This window comes from Phalangium opilio, unplaced genomic scaffold (assembly GCF_054372755.1).
Source record: "Phalangium opilio isolate 3A_F unplaced genomic scaffold, DU_Popi_V2 ptg000013l_1, whole genome shotgun sequence".
Classification (NCBI taxonomy): domain Eukaryota; kingdom Metazoa; phylum Arthropoda; class Arachnida; order Opiliones; family Phalangiidae; genus Phalangium; species Phalangium opilio.
The window spans coordinates 9,057,691-9,080,688 of record NW_028324148.1 but is presented as its reverse complement, the minus strand read 5'-3'; the positions used below and the strand labels follow the sequence as shown (position 1 = coordinate 9,080,688).

The 22,998-nt window shown below is 36.7% G+C and overlaps 2 protein-coding genes across 4 annotated transcripts in view; one reads left to right on the top strand and one right to left on the bottom strand.

The window, feature by feature from the left end:
- The first annotated feature begins 1,348 nt into the window (after positions 1-1,348).
- On the top strand, positions 1,349-19,315 carry LOC149708843 (multidrug resistance-associated protein 1-like). The gene is made up of 24 exons (XM_089863879.1): positions 1,349-1,489; positions 3,863-5,674; positions 6,443-6,619; positions 6,784-6,897; positions 6,964-7,101; positions 7,169-7,306; positions 7,477-7,535; positions 7,613-7,915; positions 8,250-8,424; positions 8,485-8,739; positions 9,150-9,361; positions 9,423-9,495; positions 9,604-9,750; positions 10,337-10,427; positions 10,900-11,267; positions 11,623-11,790; positions 12,549-12,724; positions 12,918-13,032; positions 13,130-13,654; positions 14,134-14,333; positions 14,646-14,772; positions 15,423-16,192; positions 16,267-16,398; positions 16,469-19,315. The coding sequence occupies exons 2-23, from the start codon at positions 5,624-5,626 to the stop codon at positions 16,376-16,378; spliced, it is 4,494 nt and encodes a 1,497-aa protein (XP_089720005.1). The 5' UTR covers positions 1,349-1,489; positions 3,863-5,623; the 3' UTR covers positions 16,379-16,398; positions 16,469-19,315.
- Positions 18,683-22,998, bottom strand: part of Egfr (epidermal growth factor receptor) — a 122,297-nt gene continuing 117,981 nt past the window's right edge. For all 3 annotated transcript variants that reach the window (XM_089864331.1, XM_089864329.1, XM_089864330.1), the window contains one exon: positions 18,683-22,054. In XM_089864331.1, the coding sequence (XP_089720457.1) occupies positions 21,618-22,054 (437 nt within the window). In that variant the 3' untranslated portion in view covers positions 18,683-21,617. The remainder of the gene's footprint in view (positions 22,055-22,998) is intronic.

Below are 22,998 nucleotides of genomic sequence, written 5' to 3'. Positions count from 1 at the left end.
AAATTAACGCCTTTTCCAAAATATAGTTGAAATAAATTGACGCCTTTTCCAAAATATAGTTGAAATAAATTAACGCCTTTTCCAAAATATAGTTGAAATAAATTGACGCCTTTTCCAAAATATAGTTCAAATAAATTAACGCCTTTTCCAAAACATATCTGAAATAAATTGAAGCCTTTTCCAATATAGAGTAGTGGCACTCCATGTTAACTACCCATAGAGCTTAATACAGTCAAAGGCAAGTAAGTGCCATTACTCTATATTGATGTTGACATTTGCTAACTGCCCAATAATTTGTCGCCTTTTCCGAAATATTGTTGAAATAAATTGACGCCTTTTCCAAAATATTGATGTTGACATTTGGTACTTTCTCAATAATTTGTTGCCTTTCCCAAAATATAGTTGTAAAAAACTAGACTCCTTTTCAGAAATATTGACGTTGACATTTGCTAATTTCCCTATAATTTAACACCTTTTCTAAAACATAGTTGCAATAGCTCTACGCCTTTTATTTCAAATTTTTTTACAAAAAAATAAAATTTACCAAGGATTGTTAATTGACCAATAGTTTGTCGCCTTTTCCAAAATATTGTTGAAATAAATTGGCGCCTTTTCCAAAATATAGTTGTACTCCCATTCACATTTGACAAATATCTCAAGGATTTGACACATTTCACAAAATAATGTTGAGTGAATTAAAAAAAATCCCCGAATAATTTGACGGCTTTTTCCAAAATTTACCGTTATCAATTATCGAATTCCCAAAAAATTCAACGATTTTCCCAAAACATTTCAGTTTTTCTCGCATTTATATTTCCGTCCTTTTATCAGAAATAAACGGTTTCCGTAAGCTTAAAAAATTCCATAGCTATAACTCCGGCGCGAGTACGTCAATTTTTCACAGTCACCCTCGGATTATTTTGCAAGATTGAGTGCAGAATGCGTTAAGGGGATAGCGACTTCAATGGCGGTAAGTGCATGGATTTTAAAATTTTCAAAAATTTTTTTGGCCAACTTGCGGCGGCCAAATAATTTTTTAACTATTTTTTTCGGACTCCTCACAGTCTAATTAACTAGAAACCATTGTTAGTTGGGTGAGTCACGTAAAGTGCAATCCTACCAGATAATTCACCTTTCTTAACAAAACTTCAAAAACTGCAAACAAAGAGCTCCGCAGGCTGCAACGCTCGGCTAGTGTCTTACTAAAACTAAACGCGAGTAAAATTCACCCGCTCCTCGTGGATTTTGGCAACGAAATGAGCGGTTAAGAGAGCCGTTAGGCCCGTGGAAGGTCTTTTATGGACGGAGAGAAATTCTGCCGTACTCATGACGGAAAAACTGCTTCAGACCTATGAAACTTTTAAAAAATATTCTCTAACAAAACAAGAAAAACAAGATTATCTCAGCCCGATAATAAGGAATTTTCTTGAAAATAGCACCAAATACTCTACTCAATAAAATGAATTGACTGAGAAATGCATGATTTCTGGTAATTGCTTGGTTCATGATTCAATTACTTCATTAATTTTTCTCAAAGGGGGAGAAAAACCTGATTATCTCGGCCCCCTACATACAGTTTTCTTGAAAAGAACTTCAAATACTCAACACAATATAATGAATCGAATGAGCCATGCCTCATTACTGTAAAATGTCTGGTTCAAGATTTAATTACTTAATTAAATCACCAAAATGGGGAGAAAAATCTGATTATCTCCGCCCCCTAACATGGAATTTTCCTGAAATTAGCGTCAAATACTAAACTCAATAACATGAATCGATTGAGCCATGTCTGATTTCTGGAAAATTACCAATTAAAGCTAATTAAACTAAATTACCAATTAAGGGTAATTAAACTAGATTAGCAATTAAAGGTAATTACACTAGATTAACAACTAAAGATAATTAAACTCGATTAGCAATTAAAGGCAATTAAACTAGATTAGCAATTAATGGCAATTAAACTAGATTAGCAATTAATGGCAATTAAACTAGATTAGCAATTAATGGCAATTAAACTAGATTACCAACTAAAGATAAGTAAAGTAGATTAAGGTAATTAAACTAGATTACTTATAATTAAAGTATATTAAGGTAATTAAACTAGATTACCTATTACTTATAATTAAAGTATATTAAGGTAATTAAACTAGATTACCTATTACTTATAATTAAAGTATATTAAGGTAATTAAACTAGATTACCTATTACTTATAATTAAAGTATATTAAGGTAATTAAACTAGATTACCTATTACTTATAATTAAAGTATATTAAGGTAATTAAACTAGATTACCTATTACTTATAATTAAAGTATATTAAGGTAATTAAACTAGATTACCTATTACTTATAATTAAAGTATATTAAGGTAATTAAACTAGATTACCTATTACTTATAATTAAAGTATATTAAGGTAATGAAACTAGATTACCTATTACTTATAATTAAAGTATATTAAGGTAATTAAACTAGATTACCTATTACTTATAATTAAAGTATATTAAGGTAATTAAACTAGATTACCTATTACTTATAATTAAAGTATATTAAGGTAATGAAACTAGATTACCTATTACTTATAATTAAAGTATATTAAGGTAATTAAACTAGATTACCTATTACTTATAATTAAAGTATATTAAGGTAATTAAACTAGATTACCTATTACTTATAATTAAAGTATATTAAGGTAATTAAACTAGATTACCTATTACTTATAATTAAAGTATATTAAGGTAATTAAACTAGATTACCTAGTACTTATAATTAAACTAGATCCCAGTTAAAAATAATTAAACTATAGATTCCCAATTAAAATACTTAGACTAGATTCCCAATAAAAATAATTAGAATAAATCACAATTGTCTATGAAATCTTATTTTGCACAAGTGTATAACATCTGTTTGTTCACATGTCTAAAACATCTGTTTGTTCACATGGCTTTAACATCTGTTTGTTCACATGGCTTTAACATCTGTTTTTCACATGTCTATAACATTAGATTGTTCACAAGAATTTTGCATGTTTGTGCACAGGTCTATGGAATCTGTTTGTGCACAAGTCTACGGCATCTTTTTGTGCACTGCCCTACGGAATCTGTATATGCACAGGTCTAGAGAATATCTTTGTTCATATAGGTATGAAATATCTTTGTGCACATGTCCATGGAATATTTTTGTGTAACCCGCGTTACTGCGGGTTAAACCACACTGTGTCAATGTAAAATTATACAACCTACTGATTGCGGAACTAAAGTCAAAGTACGCGTTTTTCAGTGCGAAGCTCGAGTTTTTGTGGGAAACTGATGTCGCTTGCCACGTGATAATCTATAACTAAGTTTTCAAACATCCCTCATTCTCCTGTTTACGAATGTCAGTCTAAAAGGCGCTAACAAATATACTCCCACTCTAGTCTTCCCTGGAACAGCGTTAGCGATATTTGATTCTTGTACCTATAATCGCTAAGATCTGTAAGGTTTCTTGTAAATACGTTGGTTCTTGGAACTCGCATGTTAAGGTTGGTTTTGGTACGAACTTAAAAATTTAGAAGCGGATTATTATTATGGATGATGGGCACACATAGAAATGTAGAGAATACAGCTCCATATCAGTTTCTTCTCCAAGCGGTCTCACTCGACTCAAAAAGGCATGCACGTCCCTGAAATCTCTCTCTTTCACCATGACTCAAGAAAGGCGATAAGGACACATTACAACAATGTTAAAAGCACACGGAGAACTCGGGTTGAAACTGCGGTTTTACTGTTGGTTTCTGTTAAACTATTCATCTTCAGGACTCCCACACTCTTTTTTTAAGTCCATACTGATTTTAAGTTCCTACAGATATTTTTCCTTAAATTTTCAGATTCGTTCACCGTGTTTTGCCATGTACATATTAATAGACGTCGATAACGTTCTCACCTTCAGATAGGCTTGAAGGTGAGAGTGACTGGGAGAGTGGATACGTCATTCAACCACCCTTGGATGCAGAACACATCACTCCAAGAGAACATGCTCTCGATCGTTGACGAGATGGACCAGATACGACAATGTGATAACTAAGCCTGGTTCATGATTTAATTACTTAATTTTCCTCAATGGGGGAGAAAAACCTGTTTATCTCGGCCCCTAACATTCAATTTTCTTGAAAAGAACGTCAAATACTCTACACAATACAATGAACCGAATGAGCCATGCCTCATTACTGGAAAATGTCTGGTTTAAGATTTAATTAATTAAATTACCATGATGGGGGAAAAATTTGATTATCTCCGCTCCTAACACGGAATTTTATTTAAAATTGCACCAATTATTATTGAGAAACGAACGAGCCCCGTCTCATTGCTGGAAAATGCTTGGTTCATGATTTAATTACTCAATTAAATTACAACTATGAGCTAATTTTGATTTAATTGATACTTAAAGTGAATCATTAATGTTTGATGCCTCGCAGGTACTTTATGAGAAATGGGGTTATTTGGTCAGCCATAAATTACCCATAATCTACAATTGGAACATGACTAGGGCCTCCGATCATCCGATGGACTAACGGGGCCAAACGAACAAGAAATAAGTCACCTATTCTAAATGCTGTAAATGTGTAAAACCCTAATTCGGACGGAGCCTCCGAAATGAACTAAGCCCATGTATGTCAAATTTTATGTGGGGAAATATCCATTTTGTTAAGGAAAATATTTTCACCATATGTGTGTACGAGATGGCGCTTATATTACCGGTGTGACAGGGGTCTTCCTTAAATTATCGTTGATATTTTAGGGGTCAGTCATAAAATTTTTATGAAAGAGAAAAGTTTCATCCTAAAATGAACGTAAATGTTTTTGGGGCTATTCACTTTTTATTGAATCTTTCGGTTAGATTGTATTGATGACACCAGAATAAATTATTTCAATTAAAATAATTCAGTAAGAGTAATAAAAACGTATACTTACAATTCGCGACCTTGGCCCAAATACTTAAGCAGTCGACAGGGTCACGGGGTTGAACTTTGTTTATTTTACGGTCGTGTCAGCGTAAAACCACGGCGAACTAAATTGGTTAAAAAAATATTCTCGCTTCGCGACACGCATGGGCCTAGTTCATTTCGGAGGCTCCGATTCGGACTACGTTCAATTGAGGTCCACCGTCTTGGATTTCGTTTTAGAAGAGCTCTGTATTCTTTACAGCCTTGAAATGGCTTTCATCTTTGTAAATTGATATTTAGACCTATCGTATCGTATCGTTCATCAAATTTAAATAAATTCTATTCATTTAAGGATTCAACCATTTTTTACTTTGAGGATAAATTGATAAATTTTAATTTGTTTGTTATCAGCTATCCAAAGTTTATCATATAACTTTCATTACGAATAAGGACAAAATGTACAGTTCATAAAAGAACGATTTTATCTCCTAAAGTCTTGGCATTTAGTTATACAGCTTCAATATATACAAATTTCGTTCTGACATCCACATGTGTTTACGTTCAAGGTCTGAATGTACAGTTTTATGCCATCAACGTTGCTATATGTTTCAAAGCGTTCAGAGGATTAGTTTGTCGCTCTATAACATCACGGCGACTGGTCTGTTAAATAAATTACTCAAATTTTTCTTATTTTAGCAAAGATTTATGTTAATGAGTTCCTCCGTTTTGGATGACTTTTGTCAATCTCCATTTTGGGTATGTTTTTCATTTTATTTTACAATAAATTGCTGTTTCAGGCCCAACAAACTAATTTAGGCACGGTTGTACTAATATCAATAATATCATAGCACTTTCGGGTATATCAATGATGTTGAGCGTAGAACAATAAAATTATAAAAATGTATACGCCTAATTAGTGACGAAAGCCAATTATATTTATTAAGTTAACAGCATGATAAGTGTTACCAGGAACATATTTTTTCTTATACTTGAAATCATTGACAGGTCATATTCATGGCCTTTCTGGTTTAATTAAAGGAGAGAAGGTGTAGAAACCGAAAGTCCGAAACCCCTGACGTCAAGCATAATGCATTTAAACTTAGAAACAACGATATATTAACGTAACATGTGAGCGGCGAACTCAAATGTAAACAAGCTCTCTTTGCGTGTTCTGAAAGAGAAAATTTAGGGTCGACGGTTGTACTATTTATGTCAATAGCCATTGAAAAGCTAGGAAGGAGGAAATTTTTAAACCCGTCCCTTTACCTTTAATCAGATATTAGTATGGGCTTATGGTACGAGTGTGAGGCCTCTTAAAGACTTCAAGTAGAAGAAATCTGTATTCCTTTTGTTACCTACACCTACTTTATCATGAAAGAAGTCACAAAGACCTTATGAAATAATCCGTTCGACCGTTCCAACCACCATAATTATAGATAGAGTTATATTACTTTACCAGTGCAATAATTGTATTAATTAATGGGGTTTTTGTTTAATTGTCAAGTCTGTAATTATGTTAAATAGGACAGCAATTTGACATGGTACACTGACAACCCGGACTTCACTCCTTGTTTTCAAAAGACCATCCTGGTCTGGGTGCCATGCGCGATACTCTGGTTGTTCCTCCCATTGGAAGTTGCGCTGATCGCGAAGTCGAAACGGCGATGTGTCCGTTGTTCTCATCTTTGCATTACGAAAAGTGTAAGTCCTTATTGAGAGGTGATCATCTTTGAACCGCACAAAATTCCCTGTACAGGATGGGCGCGTTCTCGCCAATGACTATTGCTCCTCTCGGGAAATTATTTTAAAGGCGAATGTTCGAAAACTTCCTAAACACAGGTACTAGTTCTGCTTTGTGTTTTCAGCTCTTGGTTTTGTTATTAGCCGCAATTAGCGTCCTAAAATTTGGTAAACAAATATGCTACGCCGATTTTCAAGTCGTTGACAATTTGGCGGTCGTCCTTCAATTTGGAACTTACGTAAGACAAATTAAAAAATTCCGTATCTAACAATTTGATGAAATAAATTGAAATCACGTGTTGCAGATCCTGGCGTTATTACTCATAATTTACGGCAAAGGGGGTGGCACGATGTTGTCCGGAATCCTGACTATGTTTTGGTTCCTCTTAACACTAACACAAACTATCACTCTGAGATCCACCATCATGAAATACTATTTACAAGTAAGCCAAGGTTTTGTTTCCAGTTTATGATAATATTACGGTAAAATAAAAACTTGAAATATTTCAGAACGAAAGAGATGACTATTTCGCGTTGGTAATTGAGTCGGTAGTTTACCCTTTAGTAGTAGTTACCCTCGTATTACACACACTGAGTGACGCTTCTCCGCACTACGAAAAACAAACGCAAGCAATCGAAGTCAAAATGGTAATACTCCACAATAAGTCCGACACTGATTGCTAGGAGCTCTAGTTGTTTTTGTTTGTCGTTATCGATTTAGCTCTCAGTAAGGCTTAATTGTCATACTTATGGCACATCTAAACGTAATTTTTCTATTAAATTCCTTAACGAAAAGATGATTATTTTCAAACATTAAGAAATCAAGGGAAGATGGTGCATCGTTTTGTTCACGCATGGTTCATTCATGGCTTACCAGGTCTTGCACTCTTATAAATTGACTTTACTTGAAGAAGTCATTACGGCGCAGCTCATTGTATTTTTAACGAATTGTAGCACCCTGTGGAAAGGTTGGAAGAAAAACCTGGAGCCATGGGATGTGTACGACTTGAATGACGCGGAACGAGCGCAGACGGTCTCACGGATTTTCGAAAAACACTGGAAGCCCCAAGCGGAGACTAAAAGTGACAGGGATGAAATGAAAATGAAAAGATTTTCAGAAGAACGAAACAGAACCAAATATAACAGCATATCAATTACTTGGCCCTTGTTGAGGACAACTGGATCTTGTTTGATAGCTGGAGTGGTCTTACAAGTTCTGTCCGACGTAGTGTCTATCGGTCCTGCCCTTTTGACAGGGTAAACAAATTCACTTTTTCAGCCATATAAGAAATGACACAACATAAATGATTATAAATGAAAAATAATATTCAAATAAAATACACTGGACGGCACATGATTTTCACTTAAAAGTGAAATGAAGTTCTGTTGTTGCTTTCTTTTCTCTTTCTGAAGTGAGCAATAACATTTTCTGTTTCTGTGGGTGAGGTTACTGAATGGTTTCATTCCTCTAAATACATTTTAAAACTGATCATAACAGAGGTTTTGATTGCATGTGGTTTTTCCAGTACGATGCAATTATTTAAGTAAACTTTGAAACTGAGTTAACCAGTTTGCTCAATTATGGTTTCAGCTCCATTATTGATTACTCGTCGAACGAAGATACTTCATGGAAGGGGATATTCTACGCTTGCCTTTACGGCTTAGCCGGTCTTGTTCAATCTTTGTTGCAAGAAGGCAGCGCCATTTTCCACACAAAACTAGGACTGAGACTCAAATCCGCCACCATGCACGTTCTGTACAAAAAAGTAAGCTAGAATTATAGTGATAGTGGCACACAATTTCATTAATAAAATTCGTCAAAACAGACATTTCGCTTAACGAGCAGCGATCGACGTGACCTGACAATGGGCGAAATACTGAACACTATGTACGTGGACACGAACAGATTCCAAATTCTGTCACCACAACTGGGCCTCTTGTGGTCGGTCCCGGTACAAACAGTACTGTGCTTCACATTCATGTATCAAGAACTGGGTTATTCAGCCTTTGCTGGTATCGTACCTATTGCCGTTCTTCTTCCACTAAACTATCTCAGCACCAAGAAATGCAAAGAATTGCAGGTAAATGTCATCCAACTAAAACACCACTAGACCATAATCGGAACCATACGCATAAATTAATACAATCTCCAGTTAACCGCATCAATGAAATCTTAACAGTGATTTATAATAAGACTTTTGAAAAAATGTAGCTGCGTAAAAGACAAACGTGGGAAGCACTTGTCCCTGGCTGCAAGTAATTTATAAAACCACCTGTTATATTCAGAGCCAGAAAAATAACCAAGAATTCTCCAAATATTTTAAAAAGCTTTACCAGCACTCGAATAACAAACTCCTCAATTATAGGCTAGAACTTGGTTCCTTCGTGTAACGTGGGTTACTGCTACTATACTTTAGTTACTACTTTGCGCTCTTTCTCCAACACAAAATGTGCTAATTTCAATGGCTTGTTAAATCATCCTTTTTATTAGATTGAGCTGATGAAGCAGAAGGACAAAAGAATGAAAATGATGAGCGAAATATTGAACGGGATCCGCGTCTTGAAGTTGTACGCCTGGGAAAGATCATTCCAGAGAATCGTTCTTGAAATCAGGAAGAAAGAAATGGCTCTCATGAAGAAACAAGGCCTCTTCCAAGCAATAAATTGTTTTATAACTGCTCTCATACCGGTTTTGGTACGAACGTAAATAATTTACAAGAGGATTATTGTTATTATTGATCACAGAGAGATTTAGGGATTTCAGCTCTATATCAAGTTTCTCCCCAACTTTCTCGCTTAGCGATGAAATAAGAACACGGGTTGAAATTGATTTTACTGTTAGCAGTCGTCATCTCTTTCTGTTAAGCTATTCAACTTTGGGGCTTCCACACTATCCCGTCCATTTTGATTTAAAGTTTTTACAGATATCGTTTCTAAATATTTAGATTACTTCACCGTGTTTTACTATGTACGTATTAATTGACGACGATAACGTTCTCAACTCGAGGAAAGCCTTCGTCTCTTTTCAGTTGGTACGATTGTTAGCGACATCAATGCAGACGTTTCCGGATTTAGTGAATACTATAGTTTTGGTAATAACTGTTTGAAGAGGAGTCAAAAGATAAATCTAGTTTTTGCTTCTTCTACTAAATATTTTTACTGATTACTGGTAATGAAAGATTCGAAACTTTTTCTACAAAATTTTGAATATTATCGAAAGTATAAATGATATAACGAAACGTTTGAGTTTCACACCTTTCTGTGTGGTGGAAACCAAATTAATGCGAGTATGCCAAAAATACAAAAGCCTTGCTCTCGTGGTCTTATCTAATTTCCCCGACTCGATGTAGAACGGTTTAAAATGGGATAGGAACTTGGTTAAACAAGGACGACTTTGCACCCTTTCGCCTCCTTGATCGAAACTTTCGGTTTTAATATATTATATACTTTTGATATTATGTTTCATTCAATTGTAATCACTGTAAAAAGTTTCGAAATTATAGTTGGTGCCAATAAATAACGGCCACTAATTTCATGTTGTAAAACATTAAGTACAAAATATTTTCCCAACAATGAGGTATTATTTTAAGAAAAAGAATCTTCCATAATTGTCAGGTTGACCTTCTCTTTAGTTAAAACATCTCAAAATGACGCAAATTAACTAAGTAATTTTTACAGACACACGTCTCGGTAAGAAGAATTGCAAACTTGTTGAGTCGTGGGGAAACCAAGCAATACGTGAAGCAGATGGCTAGTGACGCCCAATTTGGTATGTCAATTTATTAGGGACCACCAAAAACGAGATAGGTCGATTATTATTTCCGGAAGCTATTCATACAGAAGCGGATGAATTTAATCTCAAAATTAATTGGTACAAGTGCGAACTTGAGCCCGGAGAACGAGACAATTGAAGGGACCTTTTTAGAACTTAATCCTTAGAACCGAGGCATTGGTGTAAATAGAATAATCAGGTATAGTTTTCCAATAGTGGCTATATCCAGCGGATCGAAAGAAATTCTGGTTTAGTATAATAATCAATTTTAGAAGGAAACCTAGCAAACACTGCTGTAAAAATCTTATTTATAAAATAAGCCAATCCACATGTCGGTCTTGAAGAGGAAAGGTTGAAGTGCTTTTAGCAAAGGCGCATTTTCATTCATATTTTTTTCGGATAGTTTTGAACTCGCAGTTGGTCAACTTTAACTAATGTTAACATCAATTTATTTCTATGAAATTTTCAGCAATTGAGATTCAAAAGGGAACGTTTCATTGGAACCTGGAAGACGAAGCACCGTCTCTTCTGGACATTAATTTGAGAGTGTCTCGCGGCTCGTTGGTGGCTGTGGTGGGTTCGGTGGGTTGTGGCAAATCTTCTCTCTTGTCCTCTTTGGTTTCCGAGATGCAGAAGGTGGAGGGGGAAGTGAGAGTGGCCGGCCGAGTGGGATACGTCACTCAACAACCCTGGATTCAGAACGCCTCACTAAGGGAGAACATACTCTTCGTCGACGAAATGGACAGGGAAAGATACAATAACGTCATACGCGCATGCGCCCTTCAACCGGACCTCGACCAGCTACCCGCTGATGACGAAACGGAGATCGGAGAAAGAGTATGTAGTATCGAAACCAAACATTTAGTGAGAAAAAAACTGAATTGTGAACAGAAATTTGCGGGGGGAGGTGAAGTCATTTATTGTGAAAATGAGATAGTCTGACTTTGACCATTCTCTGCAATGTCTGTTTATTTATGCGGGAAGAAGTAGATAAGGAGAGGAACTGCACGCGCTCCTTCTCTCCCTCATCCATAGTTCCACCTAGAGGTGTGACGGAGAAGATGAGGAAGTAGAATGAAATATATATGTCTCTGTACTTGTAAAACCTGGCGTTGCGACGCTTCATTCATAGTTCCATTGATTGTTGTTTTCGTTAGTAATCATGAGTTCGTTTACTAATTCTACATAATAGGGTATCAACTTGAGTGGTGGTCAGAAGCAAAGGGTCAACGTGGCCAGAGCTATTTATCGCGATGACGATGTTTATCTCTTTGATGACCCGTTGGGGGCGGTTGATTCGCACGTGGCCAAACATCTATTCAACGAAGTCATCGGACCAAAGGGGTTACTTCGAAAGAAAGTACTTATACTCTTATACTTTCCACAAAATCGCTAAGCTTCGAATAATGAGTGGTTAAAATGTCGTTTCGATCAAATAACGGTAGTAGTTGAATAAGGCGTCACGGATGGTAATCAATTTTTGTGCGGTGAAATAAATTTCAGCTGATATCTCGTATATAGATATAGACAGAAGGGGATAATGGAGGAAGCATGACACTCTGTATCCTCTTAATACTTTAGTTATGTAGCGTCATTCTTTCCAGGCTCACCCTTTTTGTTTGCTTTCCTGCTCATCAAAGTATAGATGGGCATCGCACCGTGGGGTCAATTCTATAACTGGTTGGTACTAAATCCTCGGAAATCAACCCACAAACCTCATCTTGACATGGGACAAAAATTCACAAGCGTGCCTTGGTAAATAATTAAGCGTAATAGAGTAATGATGAGGGAACTATTTATCGCGTATGTGATTTGGTTTAGTAACCTTGCTCTAAATGCTCCGATGTTGGGAAGAATGACGTTACACTTACCCCGCTTTATGGTACACTTCTCTCGAAGAGAAGTATTATATACTTCTGATATAGAGTATATTTAAGTTGAATAGATTTTGATTTAAATCCGTGCACCTTCAATAATAGCGACTCAAAAACTGATCAAAATATATTGATGCTGTGACTAGCTAACGCAAATAAACCCCTTGAATCTTTCGTTTGCGAAAGTTGCTTCAGTTTGGTAGTTCCTTGCTTTCTCGATAAAAGGCAATTCAATCTCTTACAGACGAGAGTTTTGGTAACGCACAACTTGAACTTCATCCGAGAAGTGGACGAGATCTTCTTCATGAACAACGGGCGAATCATCGAGAGGGGAACATATGAAGAAATCATGAGTCGTCAGGGAATGGCTAGAGACTATTTCATGCAACACATGAGTGACGATAATAAGGAAGAACAGTCGTGAGTAAAGTTCGAGCTATATGTACACATTCTACGGCTTGTTCGAAGCAGAAAACTCGAAGAAGTTGTGATTGGTTGTGAGCCTCCCCGCTTCAGCGTTTCCCCAGTCCTCACCCCCGAGAGTCCGAGACTTGCAAGCACTAACATGAGTCGTGTAAAATTAATATTATAACCCAGCCAAATCTTATTGTAGCAACAGTATCACGTTAAATATCAAAGTGGAGAGATCTCATCTTGCATTCCAAGGAAAAGTCTCGGATGAAGATGAGGCAAAACTTATGACTAAAGAGACGCTCAAAGAAGGAAACGTATGTACAAGGAGATTTTGGGCTTTCCTTGGCTTCCTGAGAACTAAATTTCTCTACTAACATTTTTGCTCGTGATAATGTTATTGCGCATTTACAGATATCCGTATCACAATATAAACAATATTCTAAAGCCTATGGTATACCGTGGCTCGTGATCTTCGAAGTAACAGCCACCAGTGGTGTAGTCCTTAATTTCGCGTCGGTTTACTGGCTGTCTCTGTGGTGTGCGGACTCCAAGGAAGATTTTGAAGCGAACCCAGACCTGAAGGCTACCCGTATAGCGGTCTTAAACGTTCTTGGTTTAAGTCAAGCCATCTTTGCATTTCTGAACGTAATCATGAACATATTTCGGTGTCTACGAGCGGCAAACTGTCTACACGGGAAAATGCTTGACAGCGTATTTCGTTCTCCCATGTCCTTCTTTGACACAACTCCCGTTGGAAGGATACTCAACCGTTTCTCCCAAGACATCGACGCCCTGGACCAGCAATTACCTCCAATGTTAAGAGCAACAAATTATGGAATGATATGTTTAGTTGTTTTCCCGATAGGAATTGCAATATATTTACCATTATTCATAATTCCCTGCATTGTTGTGGTCGTTGGATATCTTTTACTTCAGGTAGGAACTCCATTTCAGTCTCTTGTCATAAGTAATTTTTCAATATCACACTCAAATGCTAATTATTGTGGTTAAACACGGAATTCGTATCAATTGAGGGATAACCATTATAATTCTGGAGTTGGTTTAATGTCAGATCTTCGAGCTCTTTAAATAAGACTAATGAAATATAGAGAGCATTAAAAGCTAGATTATGATCGACATTTCCTAAAGATAACAGACATTTTGCATGATTTTTTATATAAAGTGTTTGTGAGCAACGGGAAAGTGGTCTAGGCGCCACGACAGTCCTAAGTGAGACTTCTTCATGCAGCACTTCCCACGTGAAATTAGAAGTATTGAATCTGTTGTAGTGTTTTAGCGCTTACATATTTTAATGAAGGCGTGCACGTGTTTTCCGCGGAGTTCACGACCCTACTCCTGTCGAAAATTTCTTTATAATAACGCATTTATGCTGTAGATTTTCCCTTGTTTTTTAGCGTTTCTTGATGTTGGCCAATCGTCAATTCAAACGGATAACAAGCTTGAGAAATTCATTCTTGTTTTCGCACGTGGGAGGATCAGTGGCTGGCAGAACTGTCATCAGGGCTTGTGACGCCCGAGAGAACTTCGAAGGACACTTCCTGAAACTTATCGACGAATGCACTGCCGCTAACTACATGATGAACATGGCGCAAAGGTAATTATGTAAAGACTGGTTTGAATAGAGTTTTTAATTTTGGAACGACAGCTTTATCAGCATTTACACTTCATATTTACCTTTGGGTTGAAACCGCGCTGTGGAGGCAAAGCGAAGCAGGCATTCCAAGTAGGGACTTGGCAGTACTACGTCATGCAACGTCAGGCTACCTTCCACTAGTGCTAAAAACATTCCAGGAAGAGGGACTTATATAGCTTTCATTCTGTTAAAAAAACATACCATAATGGCGCTGGGGGCGGAGTTAAGTCCGAATTGCCAAGTCCCTATTGAATAAAATGCAATTCTTTCCAGATGGCTGACAGTACGCTACAATATCTTGGGCAATTGCTTGATGTTTTGCACCGCAATTTTCATAATTTTGAGCAAAGGGATGCTGTCAGCTGATTTTGTAGGATTGATCTTGGCTAATGCCGATCGGGTAAGCGCTACCAATTAAGACGAAGCTAAAATCTAGTCTGCTGGTTTTTCATTTAATTTTTAAGTGAAACGACGCTAAAGTGGGGCTATAAAAAAGAACCAGGAGTTACTGAATTAAGAAAGAGTATCTCGAGATGGAATGGTTTGAATGGGGGATTGATATAGACGAGCGAAGCAAAATATCACCAAAAGCGGATTATGCTTCACATGTGTAAAGCCTAATCGGCTTCTGATATCACTTTAATCAAGTTTAGCGACGATGAAATTTTATGTTAGTTACACCCAATGCCGCCAGTCTTGAACGTTTTTTTTCGTAAAGTGTAGAAGCTAGCTCGTACGCCATTCTGGTACGTTTTCAAGAAAACTTTTAATTGTCATTTCATGGCGTGCCAGTGACAAGTTTTTTAACCTCTGCCATTGAAGATGACGAAACTATTAATTTTAATACAAATACTTTTGGTGATATACCATTATTCTTGCATTAAAGTTGTTACCAGGTCTTATCGATGAAAGATATATCCGTATTAATCTAATAGGCTAATGATAATTTTCGATAAATTTTGAAAAGGAATTGTAACAGGCTTTTCTGTATCATGAAAAATTATTTATTTTCCACAAATAAAGTACTAATTTGATATTTTTAAATCACAGCTCCTGCAAATGCTGAAACTGTTTGTCGCTAGCGCTACCTGTTTGGAATCAAATGTAGTCTCCGTAGAAAGAGTTGACGAATACTGTCGTTTGGAGTCCGAGGCCGAGTGCGAAAAACCAGAATGTCAACCACCTGCTGACTGGCCTCAACGTGGACAAATCATTTTCCAGGACTACAGCACCAGATACCGAGAAGGATTGGATTTGGTTTTGAAGAACATAGATGTCAGGATCGAAGATGGAGAAAAGGTGGGAGTGGTGGGGCGGACAGGTGCGGGAAAATCGTCACTGACGCTGGCGCTCTTCCGTCTCATCGAAGGGGTGCGCGGTCAGATCATAATTGACGGAGTGGAAGTGGAGAGATTGAGCTTGACCGATTTGAGATCGCGTTTGACCATTATCCCACAAGAGCCCGTCCTCTTCTCGGGCACGCTCAGACTAAATCTGGACCCCTTCGGACAACATGACGACCAGCGACTGTGGGCCGCTCTGGAACACTCTCATCTGAAATCCTTCGTGGCGTCACTCGAGCAGGGACTGGATCATCCCGTGGCCGAAGGTGGTAACAACCTGAGCGTTGGTCAGCGTCAGTTGGTCTGCTTGGCTCGAGCCTTGTTGAGGAATACCAAGATCCTGATCTTGGACGAAGCGACGGCCTCGGTCGACATGGACACCGATGATCTCATTCAAGAGACCATCAAGAAGGAATTTTCCAACTCTACCATCATCACCATCGCCCACAGAATAAACACCATCTTAGACTATGACAAGTTAGTATGCCAAACTACTAAACAGGCTTACCAAAACTATTGACTAATTTGATACATCTTCTAACTCTTCAAAGGGTGATGGTCCTTGATAAGGGTCGAATTAGCGGATTCGACTCTCCAGATGCTCTCTTGAGGAATGAACAATCAATGTTCTACGATTTGGCCAAAGATGCCAACATAATCTAGATCACCTTTAAATTTAACAGGTATGCCTTACTTTGTGGAGAATTGGCCGTGTAAAATAATTTAAATTTACTTATTTGAATTTCTAACCAGTTTTTCGGAAAGTCCCTACTAATGTTTTGGAATTGAAATTCCCCAAAGCGTTTCTTCAATTAACCTTAGGAAAGATAAACAAAAATCCAAATGTAAAAAAGAGTCTCACAAAGCGAACTGCAAAAATCGGGATATGATTTGTGATAACAATTTTACACGTTCTTCCGCGTCTATGCGTGCGCCCCTGGTGGATAGTGCCTTAGTACTTTATTATACAAAAACGAGTTCTGCTTCGCAGTCCATAAAAAACTGCATTTATACACAATCCATGGCGAAACAATGACACTTTTTAAACCCAAAAAGGGCCAGAAATTATTATATGTATTGCAATTTGAATTTAAGTTTAATCGATATGGGAAATTTGGTTTTAATTGCGTAGTTCAAACAATTGTTATGATTAGACATTTTATAACAAAAATGGGTATATATGCGGCAGATTTATTTATGTGTTTACTTTTTTTGAAACGAGCGAAAGAGATAAAACTTCCTACCCTCCCTTTTTCTCCCCAGCCATTTATATTACTGTTTCTCTAATCTTGGAGCAACACTCCTCTCACCTCTCTCCTCCCGGGTTTGGAGATAGCGGGAGAAAAAGTCAACGATAAAAAGATAAATTCTGACAGGTGTGAGAAATTTTAGAGGGAGAATGACATATCCAATTTAAATTAAGGCAATTCAATAATCCTATCATTCTCTCTTTAAAGTAACGAAGCAACGAAAAACACAATTCACAATGCTGAACCTTACTTGCACATGTCATTTGAACGCTTAACCTTAGTATCAAAATTCCTTCTCTTTAATAAACGAACGAACGAAATAAAACACTTTATCACATCCCGTTCCCTCTTCATTCTCCCTTCAAAGATGAGCCCAGCCGACAATTTGGCTGCTCAATTAATTAACGAGCGAGCTTTTTTAAGGTCGAGCCGAGCCGAGCTGACAGACATCGAGCCACAACTACTCACGAGCTTAGTCACTGAAATAGTGCTTTCCTGTTAGTATTTTTCTCTCCACCAATAGCGTTCCGTTGTATTCTTACATGATGAAAAGCGTTCGAAAATTTGATTTATCTCGCTTCTAACCGTGAGCATGCCGTGAGCATATAAAGATTTCTTCACTTTTTATCGAGCAGTTTTTCCTTGACCCATACATTCCTAAACATGGGATAGCATTTCGAGTCGTTCTCAAGTCTTACGTTGGTAGTAGCAATTTTTCTTAAACATGTTAGCTCTATTTTAAACTAAGTCAGAAATGCGCAGAGTAACATAATGAAGTTTTAAAAGTGAAATTAAAATAGTTTATTAACTTGTGTATTTGCAAATCGAGTTCACGAACGGGAATGATTTTTTTTTTTTTTTTACCACCTACTCACACTAGTGCTTAGCCGTTAGGCCTTTAGCACCAGGAAGAATTGAGCGAGAGACCCTACGCGGCCCAGCACTGACGGGGGCCGCTAGGTCGTATGTGTAGAAGTAGGGAAGGAATGAGGTTTACTTGGGAGGTGACGGAAGGTGGAATTGGGGTAAGTCACCTCCGGCGGACACGGGACAGTCGGCACCTATAGGGTAGGATCGCCGACTTGTGTCGTATTTCCTCAAACTTTGCCGCCCAGAAGCTTGGCTTACAGGAGTGCGCCATACTCCCGGCATGGAATGATTTTAACATTACAATCGTCTTGAGACGTTTTTAAAATCATGACGTCATACTTTTGATAACGAAAACTTTTTATGAATTTATCAGTTATTATCACTCATGTCTATTATTAGCCTATTCTTAACGCTTTCAAACATATATATGTTAACCGAACCAACTCGGCTCGAGCAGGCTCGAGTAGCCGTTTTTCCAACACGAGCCGAACAAGCCTTAAAAAAGTTCGCTCAGTTGAACTCGTGAACAGTCCTACTCCCAGCATCCTTAGCGTTTCGGAAGGGTCATGTCAGCAGCCCTCAGCCACGACCCTATCAAACCGCAAGGCACTATGGGAGACTTCCTTTGCCGCATATCGTCCATCATTACCACTCCATCTCACCTCTTTCCTCCAAGTTCCCGTCTACACCCTTGAGCTTCACAATAGCCCTCCAGTACTGATTTAACTGTGTTTGTAGGTGATGACTTATCCCAAATTCATCGAACTTAGAACCCTACTCGCCTTGAAAAAGTAAATAAAATAATTCACCAGCATTTTTTTATGTTTTTTATGAAGATAACAAGGGGTACTCGTTTATTTAAATTTTATTTTATTTTCTTTTCAAAAATATTGTCTGGCTTTTGGGGAAGTTGGGATTTATTTTACAAAGACGTTTCCCAAAAGGTCCTAAAAATGCTAACCCTATAATATACAAACGTTTTTACAAGACAAATATTTCATATTATTGTACAAAAAGTAGTTCAGGATAGGTTTTGATATATTGCATTTTTAGTTGTATTTTCCTGCGTGTTCTTTTCAGAATAACTTAATTTTCTTATGATTTTCGTATCCAAGTAACACTTCCAAACGTTGAGATCACACAAGCCTTCGCAGCATGTGTTCTTTTTATAACGCGTAATTTTAAGCACCTAATTTTAATCAATTTTATAAAGAATAAAATATTTGTAAAATTCCACTAAGAAGTTCTTGTAAAAGCGGCAGAATTTTTTTTGGCTAAAATTCATCAAGTAGGTTTAGCATATTTTCAAATTACAACTTGATACCACATATACAAAAAAAAATTAGATTAAAAATAAACTTTAGAATATTTTCATTAACATATAAAAATATTGGTTTTTTTTAGAATGTAAAGTTTCTATATAATACCTTATTAAAGGGACTGTAAAGGGGTCGGCGGACCATTGAATTTCTTTTTTTTTTTTTAAACTCACCCGTCCCATCCTCCCCTCTCTTGTGATTGGTTGTGATCCGCCCTGCTTCGGCGTTTCCCCTATTCTTTCCCGCGAGAGTCCGAGACCCCCGCTGCTTTTGCTAGAAGGAAAGACTTTCGTTTTGCTCACCCCCCCCCCCGGGATTGTGACGTCAATAACGAAGTTTTCAAAAAATATTTCCAACGGTCCGCCGACTAGAGTCCCTTTAAAATAATTAAGAAAATTTGGCTCTCCGCATGATTAACAATTGTGAAGCAATTTAGTAGAACTACAATACGTGTCATTTTACTTTTAGAAGTAATAATTTTCAACTAAAATGTAAAATAGAAACTACATCTAAATATTTTATAATTTTCAATTTTTTTTTCCATGATTAATTTTGAAATTAAGGATTTGAAAGTTAATATGATTTAAAAACACCAGTTGGAATAACAATAACAATAAATGATCATCTATTGTAAGAAAATTCGGAATGGCACAAATACATACATACATGTAATGAGTAAATTATACCAATATTTTTAAGCAAAATTGGTCCGTTATTGTAACCGAATTTGGATTAAGAAGTTAAGACCTTAATAATTAATTTTATAAAAACTGTAATACTGTAGCTACCTCTTTTGTAAACGCAAACGATATCAATTGTTGCTATTATTGAAATTATATTAAACGCGGAATTATTGTGACCTGATTGGTGTTTTGTAACTTAAACGGACTATGGGCGAAATAAAAAGCACATTCATAGTATGCTTCTTTCTCTTGAATTTGCAAACATGTCCAAACTTGGACCATTTTACACTTACAGCTTTTGAGCCTTTTGAAAGCAGAGCTCCAAGGCTATTGCGAGCAGTAAATGAAAAACGCATTAAGTTTTAATCAACTACATGGATTTTCTTGTACATAGAAACTTTCAAAGGGCTCAATATTCACCAAAGAGTAACTTTAAATGACAAAGTTAGTAATAATTGTCTAATTTACTGTTAATTTACCAGATATTTTGTTACGGTAAAGTGTACCGTACTGATGTGGGTAACATTTGTTTAAAAACATTGAGTTAATTAAGTAGCTATATTCTATTTTCAAATTTTTGCAAAGCAATTTACTGGTAAACTACAGGTCATTCAATTATAATTTTTGGAATTACCGTAATTTTTAAACCTGAATAAAATGGCAATTAAAAAAATTCACTGGGAAACGCTTTTTTTTGTACCAAATTTGGATGGATTGAAGTTCATTTTTGATTTTTTTTTTCATGATCATAAATGGTTAAATTCTAGATATGACGTAGAATTTTAATTACAGTAGAAACATAAGTTTATAAGATATGTTCCATAAGTATGTCACTACCCATACTTCGTAATGTTAGAGGCTTAATGAGAGCTAGTTCAAGAACGACGTGAGAATTGACTACACTCGGTTTTGCAGTCCATCCTCCTCTTTAGTCTGTACTAAGCCTTTGACAAGGCCTCACTACGCGACGCTTTACAAGAATCTATGACGTTTCACCTACGTCACTTCATGACAAGCTCTCATTAACGAGTGACACACTTATGGAACATATCTTATAAACTTATGGTAGAAATTATAAAATAAAATGTTTATAACATTTAAATTTAACATAATTATTTTGATGCAGTAATTAAACTTCTAGTTAAAGAGTTGTATGAAATTAAGTGTTGTTTCGTGAACACCACTCACAGGTTTTGAATGACTGAAAATTCAAGTCATATTTAATGTAATTGTGTCATATCTATAATTCACCTTTTAATGATCTATGACATTAGTCTCTAATATAATCTATGATGTTAAAAACCTTGTTGAAAAAGTTAAAAAATTTCGTTGTTGCGTAAAGTAACAAAATATTTAAATATATACACAATTTTAGGCACACGATTTTAAAGGCACATTTTTTTTTCTTCTTTTTAGTTTTGAGAATATGAAACAATCATTTCTCTAAAACACTTGGATTTAATATTGATTGTGCCAGCACGTTAAAATATCTTATTTTATCAAATTATCAGTTTTAGTTTTCCAAAGGAATACTTATTCCTTCACAATGCCACCAGCTTCATATGGAACACTGTCAGTGAATATATGGAACAAGAAAGCGGCTTACCTTCTACGTAAGTTGATATTTTTCATAGCTTATTTAAGTTCTTTCTTTCGTAGAAATATAGCGGGTTATTAAAATATGAACACTTAGAGACATTGATGTCATAAGACACAATTTTGGCTGGCAACGTTAATCATCCTCATTTACGGCACACAATTTCAAATTTAACCAACATTACTACACGGTAGTTTCACTTCGTCGACCACCATTATGATGATTCAACGGTTGGAGTTCGCGTTGAAGTCGGTCAAACTCGTTGTAACACTCTTGTTCGTCAGTGTCCTCGTCACTACTCCCGGTAAGTTTCCGTACCAGGGCTAGCGGTGGTCCCGCTTTACCCGGAGCCGGAGGTACGCACGCGGTCGCTGTACCGTTTTGCACTGGAGGTGGCGGAATTGGAGGAAGACCAACTATGTGCATAGGCGGGCAATAGTCAGGATCCTGGTTCATCATATGATATTCCAAATTGTCTATGGCACCAGGAGGAGACATAGGAGTCAATGGTGGACTTTGTTTGTGATTGTTTCCATTCCGCACGATTCCATTTATACCAACTGGAAACAAGTCTGGAATGTAGTGAGACCGATTTGGGTGATGAATGTTGTTGGATAGGTCTGTAGAAATTGAAATAACAAAAGGTTAACATAGAATTTTTTCACATTAGAACTAACATTTACTTCAGGATAAATATAACGTACATCAAGTAACTCTTGAAGAAATAAGTAAATCTAAGCGCGACTCTTTCGACACCCCTAGCGTGTTTGCTAATTTTTAAAAACCAATTTTACCGTGCCAATGATATAGAGTTCAGCTAGCTAGCTAATTGGACCAAGTCATCTTGCGACTTATTGCCACTTATCTAACGCCTTTACAATGCATAGAGGGGTGCTGGCTAGCCCCTATGCCACAGCTAACCGACAGCGCCATATACTAACTATTACCGTTAACCTCTGCAAGTTTTGATGGAAAGAAGAAACCGGGTTAGACCGCGGAGGAAAACTCCTTTAAACAAGCGGGGAGAGAACTTGCAAACTCTACGCAGAAGGATTTCTTCCCAGATTTTTCACCCGGTGCCACAGTCCGGGATCGAACCCGGGATCCTCTTGCTGCGAGACGAAAGCGCCACCCCACCTTCTATATGAACCAATAGAACTCATACAACATGCCAAAAGTATTAATTTCTTACAGAAGAGTATAATTTTTCTTCCGAAATATAGGACTAAATTAACTACCTTAAAAGGAGAAGTTTTGTTTTATCTAACAATCTGATAAATTAATATACTGTTTCATATTTTCAACTGACGCTCAGAAAATGTACGCTGATGTGTTAAGAACTAAAATTTAAAATTGTTTTGCCTTTTTTTTCTGAAGAACGACCCTCAATAAGTGAGGTGAGTCTAAAATACAGGACCTTTCATAAAATATAGGGTAGTTTCAAAACTATAGGATGATATAGGATAGGCTCAGCACTATAGTATATTATAGCAGTTATGGGCGCATTACTACATTCGCAATTCCGACTGAATTCAACTAAGTTATAGCATGAATCTATATAACT